The sequence below is a fragment of the Solenopsis invicta genome, chromosome 8 (genome assembly GCF_016802725.1).
Source record: "Solenopsis invicta isolate M01_SB chromosome 8, UNIL_Sinv_3.0, whole genome shotgun sequence".
Taxonomy (NCBI): domain Eukaryota; kingdom Metazoa; phylum Arthropoda; class Insecta; order Hymenoptera; family Formicidae; genus Solenopsis; species Solenopsis invicta.
In genome coordinates this window covers 799,042-816,245 of record NC_052671.1, presented here as the reverse complement: position 1 = coordinate 816,245, position 17,204 = coordinate 799,042, and the positions used below count along the sequence as shown (strand labels likewise).

At 35.2% G+C, this 17,204-nt stretch overlaps 1 protein-coding gene across 1 annotated transcript in view; it reads left to right on the top strand.

Annotated features, from left to right (window-relative positions):
* Positions 1–15,560, top strand: part of LOC105192867 (heparan sulfate 2-O-sulfotransferase pipe) — a 30,050-nt gene extending 14,490 nt beyond the window's left edge. The window contains exons 3-8 of the mRNA XM_011157135.3: positions 10,692–10,765; positions 12,278–12,484; positions 13,008–13,087; positions 13,167–13,448; positions 13,707–13,861; positions 14,049–15,560. Of these exons, the coding sequence (XP_011155437.1) occupies positions 10,692–10,765; positions 12,278–12,484; positions 13,008–13,087; positions 13,167–13,448; positions 13,707–13,861; positions 14,049–14,224 (974 nt within the window). The 3' untranslated portion in view covers positions 14,225–15,560. The remainder of the gene's footprint in view (positions 1–10,691; positions 10,766–12,277; positions 12,485–13,007; positions 13,088–13,166; positions 13,449–13,706; positions 13,862–14,048) is intronic.
* Positions 15,561–17,204: the final 1,644 nt, after the last annotated feature.

The following is a 17,204-nucleotide window of genomic DNA, read 5'->3' as shown; positions in this document are numbered from 1 at the left end:
GATTAGTTCAGCATAAACCATTCGAATCAATCATCGCCTACAATCATTTGACTAAGAATATCTATAGAGTGATGATAACAATATCCTTAATTATTGAGATAAACACATTACAGTGAAAATGATAATAAACATTGGTGAAGAAACCTAAACAGCAACTGTTTTTATAAACCAACTAAAATCCATTTTTTTCTACTGATCTAGATTAATTTTCAATTTGATTAATTTTCAAAAATGTTTTGTATACTATTACTCAATAATTATTTATTTGTCGATTTGAAACACTTCAAGATATACTGTTTTAATTAATATCTATAATTACATAACAGTAGTTTTTGTTTTAAATGCGTTATTAATATTAGCACATTTAGGTACATTGCTTAGCTATTACGAATTAAATTGAACACTTGTTATGCGTGATAACTAAAACAGCGAAACTTCTGTAGGTCAGATAAAGTTTTATAAAGAGAAACAAGTTTAACCGCAAGTTCAATAAACGTTGCGGTAAAACCCGTAATTAAATCGGACGTAGTAAGAAATTAATTGATTCAGTCTAACACGCAGAAAAAAGTTTTTCCTATTTTTTTATTTACCAAATTATTAAGGCACATGAAAATTTTAATAAATGTTTAAATAAATGTTTAAATTAAAAAAAGAAAGAAAAAAGTTTTTAATGTAAAAAAACAATAAAAAGAACTTAAGAATTTATTACATTTTTGTCAATATCTGAATTTCAATGTAGACAATTATATATATATATATTTTTTTAAGTGTGTTAAATGTATAAGGTATTCTTTATGAGCACTTTCAGTCAATGATAATCTTACGTATAATCGTTGTACGGGCCAGTAACGATATATTATAGGTCAAACACCATCCGAAGGAAGCGATGCGAACATTGTCCGTCTAACCCACTTTGAGCAATTTCCTTCTTGAAACGCATCAACGAGCTGGATCATCTTGCACGTACATAATGTACGAGTAGATCGTGCCGAGAGACGTGCCGCAAGATGCGCTATATACGTCTAAATTTTATAGACGCATGACTCTTTCGCGTAAGAGCTTCATGCTGAAGAACTATAATTTCTCTGTAGTTCAATCAGAATATTATAAGGCAAGAAAATGAAAAAGAAGGAGGATATGAAATAGGCATAAACGCCTTCAAGTCATCATAAATTAGATTTAATATTTTATTGAATACTATAACGGAGTATCTATCTTCGAACTATACGAGTATGTCAAGAACGCTGAAAAAACTTTTGAGATAAGCTTTTCCACGATCTTTCTCTGACGTAATTTTCATACGAATTGTTGTAGTTTCCCTGTTTGAAAATTATGAGAAATCGGCGATTTAAAAACACGTTGCTTCCATTACGTTATAACTACATGAATATTAGGTGAGTTAAATAACTCATCTCGTACGTAATACATTTGGCGAGCATAATGCATATTTCACATTATTCGCAACTTAACGCGGCTGTAAATTCCACCTAATCATGTTACATGATAATAAGGCCATAAAAAGAAAAGAAAGCGGACGTTTCTATTTTACTGTACCATTAGCACATGAAAACATGCTACAAACGAGTGATTGTACAAACAAACGATTGTACCCATGTGCCACCAGCCAACATTGTGGAAGTTTTATTTAACACACAGTTAGCAATTTCAGTTTCACTCAATAGAATTGTTGAGCATTATACGCTTTTATTAACAAAGCAATATTAATCTCCGGCATAATCGCATGATTTATCGTTTGATCGAATGGCGACAGTATACTGCAGGGTCGACAGTATACAACAGGGTCTTTATGAAAGACTTTCCTTCGATTACCAAACGATGATTATGTACTTTTAAAAAAATAAATAAACTTGACTTTCTAGAGATGTTAGACAGGAATTACAAAATAAAGCTTATTTTGCGACAAATACTTTTACTTACTTTTACTTCGAAGACAGATGACTAATGATGTAAATTTTAATAGCAAATAAAATATTAAATCTACTTTATCGGAGACATTTATCGTTTTTTCATTATATTTATCGTTACAAATTTATTACTCATTATACTATATGTGAAAGTCTGCAGATTTAATTTTATTACTTCTTGTAAAGAAATTAGTAATTCACCGATAGATTTAACATTCAAGTATGAAATATAAAATTACATTAATAATACGTACAATTTTTATCTAACAAATGTGAAATTTATTATACTAAATTCAATTAAATTAAGTTAGATAAATTAATTTTGGTTAATTGTCAATAATTAATTTAAATAATTAGATTATCTATATTAAATTTTGATAAATATCTATCACACATAATTAATAAATTAATAAAAATTAATTTTTTAATTACAAAATTTTATTAAAAAAAATTAATAATGATATCAGACACATGCAGTAACTTCTCGTTCAGATTGAATATAAAATATATTGTTGCGAACTAACGATGTGAACTAAGCATTTTTTTTTCTCCGCTAGCATATTCGCAAATGCGAATCTCTCGAATTCTTTGAAACTGGAAGAATTCATATTTTTTCGCGGTTATCATAAAAGTAGCTAGCGAGTCGTTTTTCCCAGGATTTTGCTTAAGCCGAGCCCTTTGTACCTTTTACGGTTGGATCCATTACCGCGGAATCTTGTAAACGCTTCTCTTCAACCACAGACGGTATGTCACGATCACATTGCCTCATAGACATTCTGGAAACGAGTTTTCTGCAACCAGAATAATTCCATGTCATATCAAGTAGAAAAATTCTTATTCTTTCTATTTTTTATTTTTAAAACTTTCCGTGTAAGTTTCAATATAGACTGATTAGCTAGAAAATAAAAATTAAACGATTGTGAACTTTTAAGAATAAGGAAAGAAAAAATTAATTATAATTAACAGATGTGTGTCTACAAACCATTTGATCAAGTATAAAAATAATAGTAATGGAAGTCAAGGCAAATATTTTTCTTAATCGATGACATCGAAAATTGTGTAAGCCAAACTTTTTTTAAACTCTTGTTCTTTGAGCTGAATTTCTCTTGTTACAGATTATATTTAAATATAAATGCTGAAGAGCTCTCGATCGAAATGACTTTGAAGTCCCGATCTCGACCCACATTTCCCATTCCTGCAACGCGCTCTTCGCGAAAGTAGTCAAGCGACTCTCTTTTGAATTTCTCGTGTGAGACACTCCTTTATATGCAAAGTCTTTCCTGGTGCTATTCAGCGCGGCAGAAAGCCATTCGAAAATCAAACAATCTCTCGCGATTATTGACCGTTTAAACTACCTCGTCTAATGCACAATATTGCTTGAAGCGTCCTACCATCTACTGGTGACAACTGTGTGTCTTTAGCATTAGTTTGTATTTGACACATATTAGGAATATACAATTGACTTTCACCAATATATTTATTCACTTTTAACAATTATAGATTATTTAAACTTATTATGCCATCAGTTAACTCGCAAGAAAATTATTGAGATTTTTAGTCTTGACGTTTTGAGAAATAACATTTTGAGATTGACATGGACACCTATTGGACCATAAGTAACAGTGATACAATATGTGGATCATAAATAACGAAATTGATAAAATAAACCGTACATCGTAATCAAGGCCGTAATCTTTATTTCCTGGATCGTTGATGAAGGAAATTGCACGGTCGATCACTGTCATGGTCGATCGACCGTTTGCATTACAATCTACAATTATTCATACGTACAAGTGCGTTCCCACGGCCAAGCCCAATCAGGGTAAAATTACTCTTCGATTTTTTTCCAGACACTTTTCAATTATCTCACAGGTGCTCTCACACAGCACCCGTCAATTCGCTCGGTAGTTGGGTAAAGGAAAGGCGGAAAAGACCGCGTTAGCCCCACTTTTGACAAAGATGAAAGTTACTAAGCTTCTTCTAGGCGTCATGAACAATTAGACTGCAAGATCGTTCAAGATACGACGCCAAGAGCATCGTCCCATCACCTCTCCTTCACGCTGTGCCGCGCCGCATCGATCTCCGTGGCTTTCTCAAGTTCTGGATCAACGGCTCTCGTGACCAAAACGGGAGTAAAAGGTCGCGTCCGGTCCGGTCCGGTCCGGCCGACCACGCGTACCATCCTTCGCATCGCCGACCTGTTCTGACCACTGACATCCTTTCTTTTTTCTCGCGATGCACGCACAGTATCTCGGCCACGAAGAAAAGAGGGCGTCTCGCGCCAATTTCCCCAAGCCCGAATATGGATTCATCTTTTTTAAGGTCGAACCTATTCAGGGAATAGGTTTATTATCCAATGGATAATTTGAGATTACGAATTCCTTCATGATGTACGATCGAGATTAATTCATCTTCTTTGATTCCATGATTTAGTGATAAAAGTTGCACTACTACAAGTATTTTTTTGCATATTTAACCTTTATTTCAAGCAAAAAAGTGCTGGGTAAAAAGCGATGCGTAATCGCACAGCGTCAAAATGATTTTTTCTCCTTTCAAACATAATTACCATCTTATTTCTTTATTCATCTGCTGAAACATTGAGTGCTTTCTTTTTTTCAAATTGAAGGCTGTAAATTGATTGAAACAAAACGTTCGTTTTAGTTTCAATTATGTTAAAAAGCGTAACCGTTTCGGTTCAGTCACAAAGCAATTTCAATGTTATTCCGAAGGTGTTTATGACAAAAAGTGGTATTTACCATTAATTATTTTTCAGTACAAATAAATTTATAGTAAAATCTGTAATTTATATAGTAAAACATTTTATGTATACTTTTAATATATTAACTATTTACATAATCTAATAAAATTTATTTAATACCTACTTACGTAATCTAATAAACTTTATAGAATAATGCAAAGTATGTCATAAGTGTATTTTAATAAACTGTAAACACTATCATGTCCAAGATATTAAACGGAACCTTATGTAATACATACGGATATAGACTATGTATTATAATTGAAGAGTATTTAAAAATTAAAATTAATTGTTCCTGCTCATCGTTTATGGAATGTGAAATTATTCTTTCATGCAATAAACATGGCGTTAAATTGTAAGAAAATTAAGTTGTTTCACTGCACATATTTAAAATTGGAATGTGGAAAAAATAATATACATCCGCGTGAATCCATCTACGTCTCAATTCGTATTATATTTTTGTTTTTACAAACCTTTAATTATTTTATAACACAACTATAGCAATTGACATCTTTTATATTACTTTTTCATTCGCAGAAATTGTCTCTCTCATGAGGTAAAAATGTAGTATTTACATGGTAACAGTGTTATTGGTATCTCTCATTTACGCGTATGTATAATTATACATTTCAAAGTTCCATGTTGTACAAATAATAATTGATGCGCAATGACTTTAAGTAAGCCATTGCACAACGTCGTTGCTAACTTTCTTCCGTTTTGTGAAGAAAAATAAAATTTTCCGTTGGATGTAAATTAAAAGCATTAACTAACAGAACTGTCCCATCTATTATTTTCAACTCTCTTCAAGACAGTTCCGCAATTGTCCCTGAACACAAAACCTGAGCAAGGCTAGTAGTTAAGATTTTGTATAATATCCGTCACGAATAGAGCATAAAGAGGCAAGAGCCGTTCTCGTTTCAACGCGGGCAAAGATCAACGATCGGAAGATACAACGCGGACGGCTTTTTGCGAGCATCGCCGGCTCTACGTCTTAAGTCGCGAATGACGTGAATAAAGCCTCCTACGCCTACGCCACCGCCGCCGCCGCCGCCGCAGCCTCCGGCCCCGCGAGAGCGTGCAGTTCCGGACGTGGCGGTGTCTTGTCCGTCCATTAAACTTGCATCTGTATCGTCACGAATACTCGCCGTCGCCGATTAGCCGCTATATCCTCCGGCGCGGCGCGGCGCGAACCGCGGGGCGCGGTCAAGGGCCGCTGATGCGTGTGCAAGCACGATAATTATTGCTCGTCGTAATTATACACCATCGAACAATTTTCAATTTGCGCGATGCATTGCAATCGACGAAGCGCGTAGAGTACCATCGAGTTACCGTCGAGACGAGAAGATCTTCGTCGAGATCGCAGAAACGCTGCGAGCTCGAATCAATCAAAAGTTCGTCCTGTAACGACGAATGACGTTTTACAAAACGTAACATTTTCTTTTTCATAAATTCGTCTTTTTACACATTTCTTAATTGTCACAAGAAATCCTTTATTTTGATTACATCGATACCTTCCTAAAGCAAAAGTCGTTTCGAAATCGTCCTGAGAATCCGCAATCTAAAATCAAACTTAATAAAGGATAATAGATACTGTTGAAAAACTGTAGACGACCCAATTTCTAAAATTACATGTCAGTCGATTAATTAAATTTTGTCAAGGAGAATACAAACACTATTAACCTACAGAAGGATCCTGAGAACTTAAATTCAATTTACAATAGAATAACAGGTTGCGCTTAATGTCCTTCTTTCCGTTTGTTTACCTATCTATTTGAAACTGCTAGTCGCACTTATGCGACATTTAACAATGATATACCTACACGTTTCTAACTAGTGCTGCCGTTCTCTGTAATTTTTAATACCTTGACAAAGTTTAATTGTTTTACACACATTTGACAATGGGAACACGTAAGTTCAGCGAGCATTTTTGTTAATTTTTGTGCTTATAGCGTGTTATTGTTAATAGCACCTAACTTTTGGATTCTATGGAAAGAAGATGCCCACTTGATTTATTCATTTTAATGTCTATGTTGCAACCGATTCACTTGAAAAGGACCTAAATCTGAGGTCGAAACGGTGGTAGATACATTTTATTAATAACCGCATTTTGCCAGCAAGTTGACGGAATTTTGGATTATTTATTATACATTGGTTTTCAATTTTCATTATTATACAACTACTTTAAGAAAGTAGTATGCGGGACATATGTGGGACACCATGAAAAATATTAGACGTAAGAAGTACTTTATCATCGCTATTAGTTATTGTACAGGATTATCTGTACAACACTGCAATACGATAATCATGATAACACAGGTAACAAGCTAATACAAAATTAATTATGGCTATCGTAGGATGCACCCACGACTTGGATTTTATCTCGAAGACGTAGTTTTACAAACGGACGGAGTACAATGCCGATAGAAACCGTTATTGCACAGAGATATCGCGAACCAATCTTGTGCATAACTCATCGGCATTGTGCGCGAGTCGCCGTGAATTGCAGCTGCAGCGCGCGTCAATCGGAAGTCCGCGCCTGGAAAACCGTCCGTTTAAAGTGTTACGATAAAACTGACTTGGATTCGCATAGTTGTGCAAAACAAAAAGGGAGGGATTAAAAAGGAGAAGGGGAGAAAGAGAAAGAGAAAGAGAAAGAGAGAGGTACAATCCGCCGATACAATCGATAATCGCCTCCGTCGGCTTCCCTTGCATTGCGTGAGGTCGCAAGAAGCTGCCCGCACCCGCTGCCATTGTCAGTCTGATCACGAACTGACCACATCTACTGCACGCGCGCGATCGCGAGAGGAGCCGCTTGCGCGCCTATCGCTCCTACAATCCCAACCGATCCCTGCTGCTACATTTTCCGCACGAATGTTTTGCGCATTCTCTTGAACTCGATAAATTTACGGTCGATGAGTTGTCATTGTTCGTAATTTGAAATATCAGAACGAGTTCCGAGACTCCGCGAAACTTTCTGATGGCGTCGTTATTTACGACATCGTTATTTAATTAATAAGATGACATTGAGGGATAATTGAAGAAAGTGTTTCAAACGCTTGGCATCCTTCACAGCTGGATGATATTCTTAATATCACTCATCGCTTGAACGATAAAATAATAATCGATCTCCGAAAGAGAAAATGCATATGAAATTGTTTTGTTTCTTGTAGATTTTAAATTACCCGCGGACTAATACTCAGTTTATCACTAGCGCGTCTTTTCTTTTGCGTTTTATTTTTTATGCTCCTCTTTGCCCCGTCGTCCGTTAAGGAGTAATCTCTCAGAGTAGTCTCACGCAGAGAGTGTTGTTGCAGCAAGACACAAATGAATTTTATACATGGTACTCGAACTGGTTTTCATATCATTTCGACATTAGAAAGAAGTCGCAGTAAAATATCATAAATTCCTCATTAGAATTAATTGTGAAAATTAGCCTTGCGGTTTACATCAAGTATTTCGAGTCAACATCGTATTCGATCGAGCGGAAGAATCGGACTAGTCGCGACGATGAGAGAGACAAAGTATACGGTGCGCGATCGGCCGGGCGGCTTTGGACGGAACAAGATCTCATTTCCAGTTGGCTGGGTCGCGATAGAAACACAGAGAGAAAGAGGGAGCTGTGGAGAAAGAAAAATAGAGAAAAAGAAGACACGCGGCTCGGTGCGCATCGCCACTATCGCCAGCAGCACGCGCGCTGTATCTTTTTCCCCTCTCGCGTTCGTTCCGCGCGCGCATGAGAGATGCACTCTCGGCGTCTCGGCTCGGCTCTCGACGGCGAGCGGTAACTTTCTAGAGATGACCAACGGTCGCCTACGGGGGATCACCTCGATTCCGGTCCCTTCGCGGATCGTTGATCTTGGCCGAGTTTCACGGCGCGGCGGCGCTGCGACCTCTTAATCACCGCCGCGCTCACCAATTTATCCATCGCGAGATTCATCTCGTTACCCCGGCGAGACTCGTGCACAATCAGGGTAGTACTCTGCGTGTCCGGGGGATTGCGCTAACAAGGGTCCCGGAGTCATACTTATGCTTTCTAGGTATCTTAATGAATTCCATGGAGTTGCATGGCCGATGATCGATCACGTTGTACGATGGTACATCATCTCGTCGCTTCCTCGATCCAGAGCTCGGGGTCGTTTGTTCATTAATTCGTTAATTGAATCGTTACCAGGAAACGTAGCGCTAATTATACTTTTTGTCTCTTGCATCACGTAGATATCGACAACTCTGTCGACAGCTCCGCGCGTGCTGAGCTTACGTAATCAGAATGTTAATTGGGAGCACCAAACTGGTGGCCGCATCGAACAGTCGACAGTTTGAACTTATATCCATCAATGCCCGCGGCGGCGGCGGCGTTTCAAGCGAACAATCGCGTTAGTTTGTTGTAAATAACTTGGACGCATGTTCCGTACGCGTGTAACGGATCACGCAGACATTGTTACGGTATTTCCGGCGTAGCTTTATGCGTCGCACCAAATTCCGACTGTATGCACGCGTTGGGAAAAGCGCGATAGAGATCTGCACGCGCGTCACGTCAGAGAACAATTCACCGACATTCGCGGAATACATCATCAGAGGTACAAGTACAAGTTTGCAAAACCGTAAGGAAGAATAAGCCTGGGAAATTGTTCAACAACCAACAATTATCACATGTTTTTGTCTTATAAGATAGAAGATAAAGAATTATTTAATTGGCTATATTTTATTAAAGTTCCAATATTACGCCAGTTATTACTCAACATTTAGATCATCTTTAAAATACGAATGAAAATTATAATTGTAGACAAGGGTGAAAAACATTAAAATATTGAATAAATCGCGCGTATTGTAATAATATATATAATTACAATATAAATATAAATAAAGATAAGACCAGGAGAGATTTTGATACTTGTTTCAAAAAAAATTTCGGCGTATAATATATTCTCGTCTTGATCTCTAACCCGGAGATCTTGTCTCGAAATTCTCAAAAATCTCGTCATGTGCGTGCACACACAAACGCACACACAAGCGCGAATCACATATATTTCACTTCATCTCGAAATATTTCAAGAATTATTAATTGTATTGCTTTATAACATCATCTTTAAATTTGATAATAAAAAAGTTTAAAAATTTGCTTAAATTGTAAACCTATTTAAACTCTTTCATCTTGAATAGTTGGAGTAACTGCAGTAACTTGGGAACATTTCTCAAGGTGCCTAACAAATTAAAAAATAATTTTATAAAAATATACAAACTTATTCAAATTTTTATTAATGTCTTTTGTTTTTGAAATTAAAAGTTGTTATCTTCTTCTAACATTTTCATAATTTCTATCAGCTCAAAGATATTTTAGAAAAGAATATAACAATTTCTACAATTTTTCAAGACTCGAGATTTTCGAGAATCTTTTTTTCGAGAATCTAATCTTGTTTTGTTTTGAAACTTAATACAATAGTCTTGTCTCAATCCAAGACAAGACACTAGAAGTCTCGAATCTTGACGGCATCTTCACATATAAATTAGAGTTACATATTTTGCATTTGTCACGGAGAAAAATTGCCATTAAGCAGAAAACTGCAAAGAGTTTGAGAATTTTTTGAAACTCTTCATAAGTGCTCTAAAGCAAAGCTATGCATTTGTGGGAGATCTCGTCGTTACGTATGTAATTTTCCATGTGACCGTGACAGAGGAGGCAGAAATCTCAGCATTTGCTGACTTGCACGACAGGGTCGTCCATCAAACGTTAAACGAAGTTTATCTTCTTCCGGCGGTGATTTTTCCGAATGACATGACACAATTTTTTTATTTTCTCTACAATACAGATAAAAAATTGCAATCGCATTTTGTTTGAATGGAAAGAAGCCAAAATCGAAACCATTGTTTTCTTTTAATCGATAACATATTAATTTCTAATAATTACTTTGATGCATAATTTATTGATATTTTACAATGTAGCTGATGTTTTTATTAATTTAATTATTAGAATATTGGAATTGTTATTAAAGATTTTTATTTCTTTTCAGACGGTATCCAAACGGATTCTGATCCAAACGGTATTGTCCATTATCCAAATGTACAACGTATTCTCGTGGAGAAGGTAATTAGCACATTTATTATAACACATTTATTATTATTATTATTATATATATAGCAAACAATTATTTAATAATTATTAGTATTATACTTTCTAATAATGAAATACTTATACATATATAGAAAAGAATCTTAGGACAGATTAAATGATCAGTAAATAATTATTTTTGCTTTCATAAATAACAGTTTTATTTTAATTAAAAACGGTAAAACATTGTATTCTCGATGTTATCTTTCTTATCAAACTATTAAGTACTACTAATTATACGAGAGCCAATATTATACGACCGTGTATCTGATGTATCAATGGCTGACCTTCTTAAAGCTTTAGCCTAAAAAGATCCAGTTACATGTATGCATAACACATTTCTCAAACCGGTAAATTGTTGAGGAATTCAGTCTGCCTGTTTTACACGTTGTTTGCACGATGTGAGAATAAAATCGAGCTAGATAAGAAACGAAGGACAAAGAGATCAAGATAACGTACGAGTCGTATAAAGAATCTCGAATAATCCTGACAGAAATTGCAAACTGCTTAACTTATTTACTCGAAAACACGAACAATTTAGCAAATGTTGAAAACAATATTCAAATTTATTCACTTTCGTCGATCTCTCCGACATAAGAAAACCGACACGTAGCAGTAGCTACGAGTAATGGCAAATTTCTAAGTGAGGAAAAAGAAGGAAACTTAAAGTCTCGCGCCTTCTTACGAGGCGGAAGTGATACACGATTCTAGTTTTGCTCATACATATGTATAGCTGTGGAAGCAAATTTTTTTGCAACGATACGCAGCGTGCGGGGTATCTGGTAGATTGGCAGAAAGTAGAAGGCAACAAGCGCCGCGCGCCGCGCGCCGATCGAATAAATTAGCATGCAGCCCGCGACACGTAGATCGCAGGTAGAGAAAAGAAACGCCCGATCGATGTAACTGTTAGTGATAAAAATATACACGGAAGATGCGATGCGAACGGGCTGCTTATTAGCGCGGCGGCCGTGCCGCTGGGTATCGCGCTGCGCGCCGCGCGGGGCAGCTGCAGCTCGCGTACTTGCACTTGCGCTTATAGCTTATAGCAAAGTCTTACCTTCGTTCGCCTTATGCCGAGGAATGACTTGCTAATAACACGAATCGTTATCTAACGAGAGGGAATCGGACGTTCCGCGGTGGAACAATACGTTCTCTCTTTCGCGGAGAACGGGCAGCCGGGGCAGCCCGCCGATAATGACAGATGAGCGCCGAAAATGAACGGGTAAAGTCGTTCGTAAATTGCACTTTGCGTCCGCAACGTTCTCTGCATCCTGATTCCTCTGACGCTACGCCACTCACAGATGTTCCTCACGTGTACTTGATTATCCCCGACGTTCTTCTTAACTCTGCATTATTGAGAATGGAGTTCCCCCACAGGGAGAAATGTACAAAAGTTATACACGTAAACTGTTCGCGAATACACACATACATATATATATATTATATATAATTAATTTATATAACGATTCTTTTTCTTTTTCTTCTTAGTACGATGATCGGGAAGCACTCGACATCGATGCCCTCAACAACACGAAGAGGGCCGCCCGTAAAGTGCTCTTCTTCAATCGCGTGCCGAAAGTTGGTTCGCAGACCTTTATGGAGCTGTTGAGAAGGCTGTCGATAAGGAACGCATTTTCATTCAACAGGGACCGCGTGCAGCGAGTCGAAACCATACGTCTCGCGCCGATCGAGCAGGTACGACGACCTCCAGCAAGAAAGCCCCATCAATTATCATCAATCGCGCGATGGCGGCCGCTCGCGTAGTAATTACCCGTTTAATTTACAATCTCGTCGCCGCTAACCCTTACAAGGTGATATAAAAATCCAACGATACTACCCGATCCAATGATTTAAGCGTTATAACGGTTTTATGTCTTCCGTATTTCATGTTTTTTTCCTCTCATCTTGATAAAATTAAGGAACAAGAGAAGAAAAGGAACAAGAGGAGATCCCTGGATTAAGTAAAAAGAAAAAGGAAATATTGGACGAGTATCTAAATATTATATTAAGGACATCTAGAATCCACGCGATTTAAAGAAATGTTGACTCCCTTTGAAAAATCTTATTTCCCGTTTACGGGATTTATTACAAGCTTTATTATTACTCGCAATAACGAAAATAATAATGGAAGATTAATCACTTTTTGCAATATTCTTTCAAGTACCAGAGACTTTGCAGATTACATATAATTTTCATTTAACTTTCTTTATGCTTTCAGCTACATCTCGCCAGGATGGTCAGCAGTTATTCGGAACCGTCTGTTTACGTGAAGCACGTCTGCTTTACTAACTTCACAGAGTGAGTGCCACGAGATTAGCCTTGGCAATTTAAATGATTGCTACCGTCATTTTCTATTTTCTTGCGTCTTCTTCGTCAGATTCCACCTACCAGAGCCGATTTATATCAACATAGTACGCGATCCCGTGGAGAGGGTCATATCCTGGTATTATTACGTAAGAGCACCGTGGTACTACGTGGAGAGGAAACAGATCTTCCCGGATCTACCGTTGCCCGATCCTAATTGGCTTAAAAAGGACTTTGAGTCGTGTGTATTGAAGGGTGATCGAGAGTGCAGATATTTGCAGGGTGAGATTCACGAGGGCATCGGCGATCATCGCAGGCAAACTCTTTTCTTTTGCGGACACAGCGAGAAGTGCACGTAAGAATGCTTGTTTGCGAAATATCAACAAATTGCTTTTACAATCACTGTATAAATCAAATTTCACAATATTAAATCATTTTTAATAAAATGATAAATAACATACAACGTTATTATATATATGTAATAAATATATGTATAAACAAATTATTTTCAATCAGTAAGAAAATTATTTAGAAAAAAATTATTCTCTAATATTGTTATAACTGTTGTGGAATACGACGTTCTAATTACACTTGTACACTTCTTTTCCGAAAGACCTTTCAATACCGTTGGTGCCCTGGAGCGAGCCAAGTTGGCGGTGGAAAAACATTACGCGGTAGTTGGCGTCTTGGAAGACATAAATACAACTCTCACGGTACTGGAAAACTATATACCACAATTTTTTCGGGGAGCTACCGATGTTTACTATGGTAAGCCATTAATTAATTGTCGATCAATTTTTATTTTTAGCTTAATCAAATATTAATTTAACACATTACGCATTTACATTTGCACAAGATTTTTTTATGAGTTTTTTTTATGATAATCAAATAAAGTTATATGTTATCCGAATAATTATATTGTCTTTTATTTTGTTTTGTTTTGTTTTTTTTTTAGATCAAGTAAATTCCTTTACGAGAATCAATCGAAACTTCTTTAAACCGCCAGTCAGCGAAGAAGTGAAGAATTTGGTACGCAACAACTTTACTCGCGAGGTCGAATTCTACCAATTCTGCAAGCAGCGACTTTACAGACAATACAGAGCTCTCAAATTACGGTCGAATGTTCCGTAATTCGCAATCGTAATGTTCTTTGAAAAGGACATCTTTTATCTGTTGTCGTGCGAAGACAATTATTAAACTTAGTGAAAGACATTACAAAGAAAAAATACATAATAAAAAAGAAATACCTTTCACTGCAGTCGCATTCAATAATTTTAATGATAGATTCGATAAAAATTTACAACAGAAGAATAAATTGCTTTGAGTAACAGTAATTTAACATAGTACAAACATTTAATCAAATATTAAATAATGCAAAGGAAAATTAATTATTTTATATTATTTATTGATAATAGAAAAATTTATAATATTTTTTGGACTAATATCAAATGAATATAGCAGACTGTGCTACATTTGTTCAGTCACAATTGATATGAAAATTTTAATAATGGCTACTTGCTGAAATCAGAAGTTTGTAGCATTTTATTGAAGACTCGTTTACAATAATGATTTCACAAGTTAAAGACAAAGAAGAAAATATGTATCTGTTTCCTTCGCAGTGATCCTATTTGGTTGAATAGTTTAGGGAAACCTGACAAAATATTCTCGTAACATTATCGAATTTTCGATTATAATGATTCCATGACATCAAAGATAAAAAGAGGATAAATCAGTTCTTCGTGTGACTCACTGTGATGATTTAGTTCCATGCATTTAAGAAAACCTTGAGAAATTTATTGTGAGAAAAAGATTCTTATGATATCATCAAATCTTCAAGCATAACGACATCTCGTGACATAAAAGACAAAAAAGTCGATTGAAAGTCATATGATGATCCGAGTTTGACGTATTTAGCAAAAATCTTGATAGGCTTATGATGAGTCTAATGAGAGAATTCCATAGAAATGCAATTAAAATAATTATTAAAGAAACAATAATTTGCGTGCATTTAGCGAAATGTTTGTGGAGTTTCGAAAGTTGCGGTAAATAATGTACCGTTTTATATGAAGCTTGCTATGACGTGGATGCATCGCGCAATCCAGAAATAGAGACACTCCCGTTAAGTGCCGAATGATCACTTGCGATCAGACGTCGTGTCGCTATTTTTTTTCTTTTTTTTTTAACAGACGTCACCACACGACACAAATGCAAGTTTCAGGCACATTTATCACTGTAGGAGTATTTCGCGTTAATTAATAGCGTTCACAATGATTTTTCTCGCTGGCGACGTATGAAAGACGTAAAGACTGATAAAGCAATGATATTTTTTTATCGCGGAATGTTTACAATCATAAAGAGAAATGTACAGGGTAATGATTAGAATATATCGCTTTGTAAGAGAAAAATACGTTTGTACTCTCATCGATTTACGATTATTTGAAATAAAATGCTGCCATTTGAAAAGCAACGATTACTTTTCTCTTCTCCTTTTATTAAATTATCTCATCATTTAATTATTTGTTAACATATTTTTTATTTATTAAATTGCTAATATATGTTGCATTATACTTGATTGCTAGTATTAACAATGTCTTTAATGTAGAAGAATATTTTGATATTTAAATATTAATAAATGTTAACTCTCGACTTCTCATGTCGAAAATGTGTAGTGTAGCTTCACGGTTTAAACGAAATGTATGTGCCAAGTCACGCCTCCACATTCGATGATACAACCTCAAGTTCAAGCGTTATAGCGTTACTTTTATTTCAAGAATCTAAAGTTTAACGCGAATTACGTAATATTTGCATGCATTCGTTTTATATATTTTCTTAAAGTAATAAGTAGTTAATATAAATTTTATTTAGAACTTATAATTTTGATATGTAATGTGACTTAGCATTTAAACTTAAATAAATCATAAATAAGATTGAGGTAAGATAAGGTTCGGAAATAAATTTTCTTGAACGTGGAACAAGAAAAAAAAGTTATGAATTTATCTTTTATTTATTATTTTAATAATAATGTAGAGAACAAATGTTATATATATTATATATACAGATATATACGTGTCTGTGTATATGTATATATAGTTTGCTCCTTCATAACATTCAGCCTTTATTAGCGCATATTCGATTTCTTTAAGATGAATTTAATTACGATCAGACGTCGTGTCGCTATTTTTTTTTCTTTTCTTTTTTTAACAGACGTTATAATGTATTTATGCGAAAATTCATCAATGGAAAAATTGACATAAAAATAGTTACATTTTGTTATCAAACAAATTGTACAAAAAAATTACAATAAATATAGAATAAAGAATTTTGATGATGACGAAACATACAAAGGTAGGTGTTAATAACGCATTAATGTAGCCATTCGATAATTACATCTCATCATTATTTTTAATAACATAAATAATATTCGCGTTTTCGATGATACAAAAGATTCGGTAGCTCGACTTAGCCCAGAATATATCTACATAGAAAAATATATTACGTAGTTTCAACTACAATACTAATTGACGCTGTCTTGGACATAGAAGTACTTACAAAGAGACATGATTGAATTGATAATATAATGATTAGACAAATATTTGGAGGCACATTTTTTATCGGTCCATTGATCCATATGTTCTTGTTAACAACGTGCACCAGTTGCATATTATAAAAATTAGATATCTGTAAGGTTTTCTATACAAATTAATACTAATTGTCGTTGATCTAGAAAGGTTGAACAGGACGGATAATATATATGGACGGTACTAATATATACTGTCTCGTATGTTTTGTCCATATTTGAAAATATGCAATTTCAGAATTATATATAAAGGTATAGAGTGATTCAATACAATTTCTATATTTTTCTTTCTTAATCTTCGATGAAGTAGGTGGGATGTGACATGTATACTCCAGAAAGATTTAAATTCCTACTTTTTATTTTTTTTTTCGTTTTAAAGAGTTTATTCCCTTTTCGTTATTATGTTTTATTGTTACACCTTAAAGAACAAGAATTGATGTTATAACAATGAAATGACAATTACTGTCGTATTAAATCAATATAATATAAATATTTACGGTGAAGATCACATGGTTTGCAAAATTGAGTTTTTCC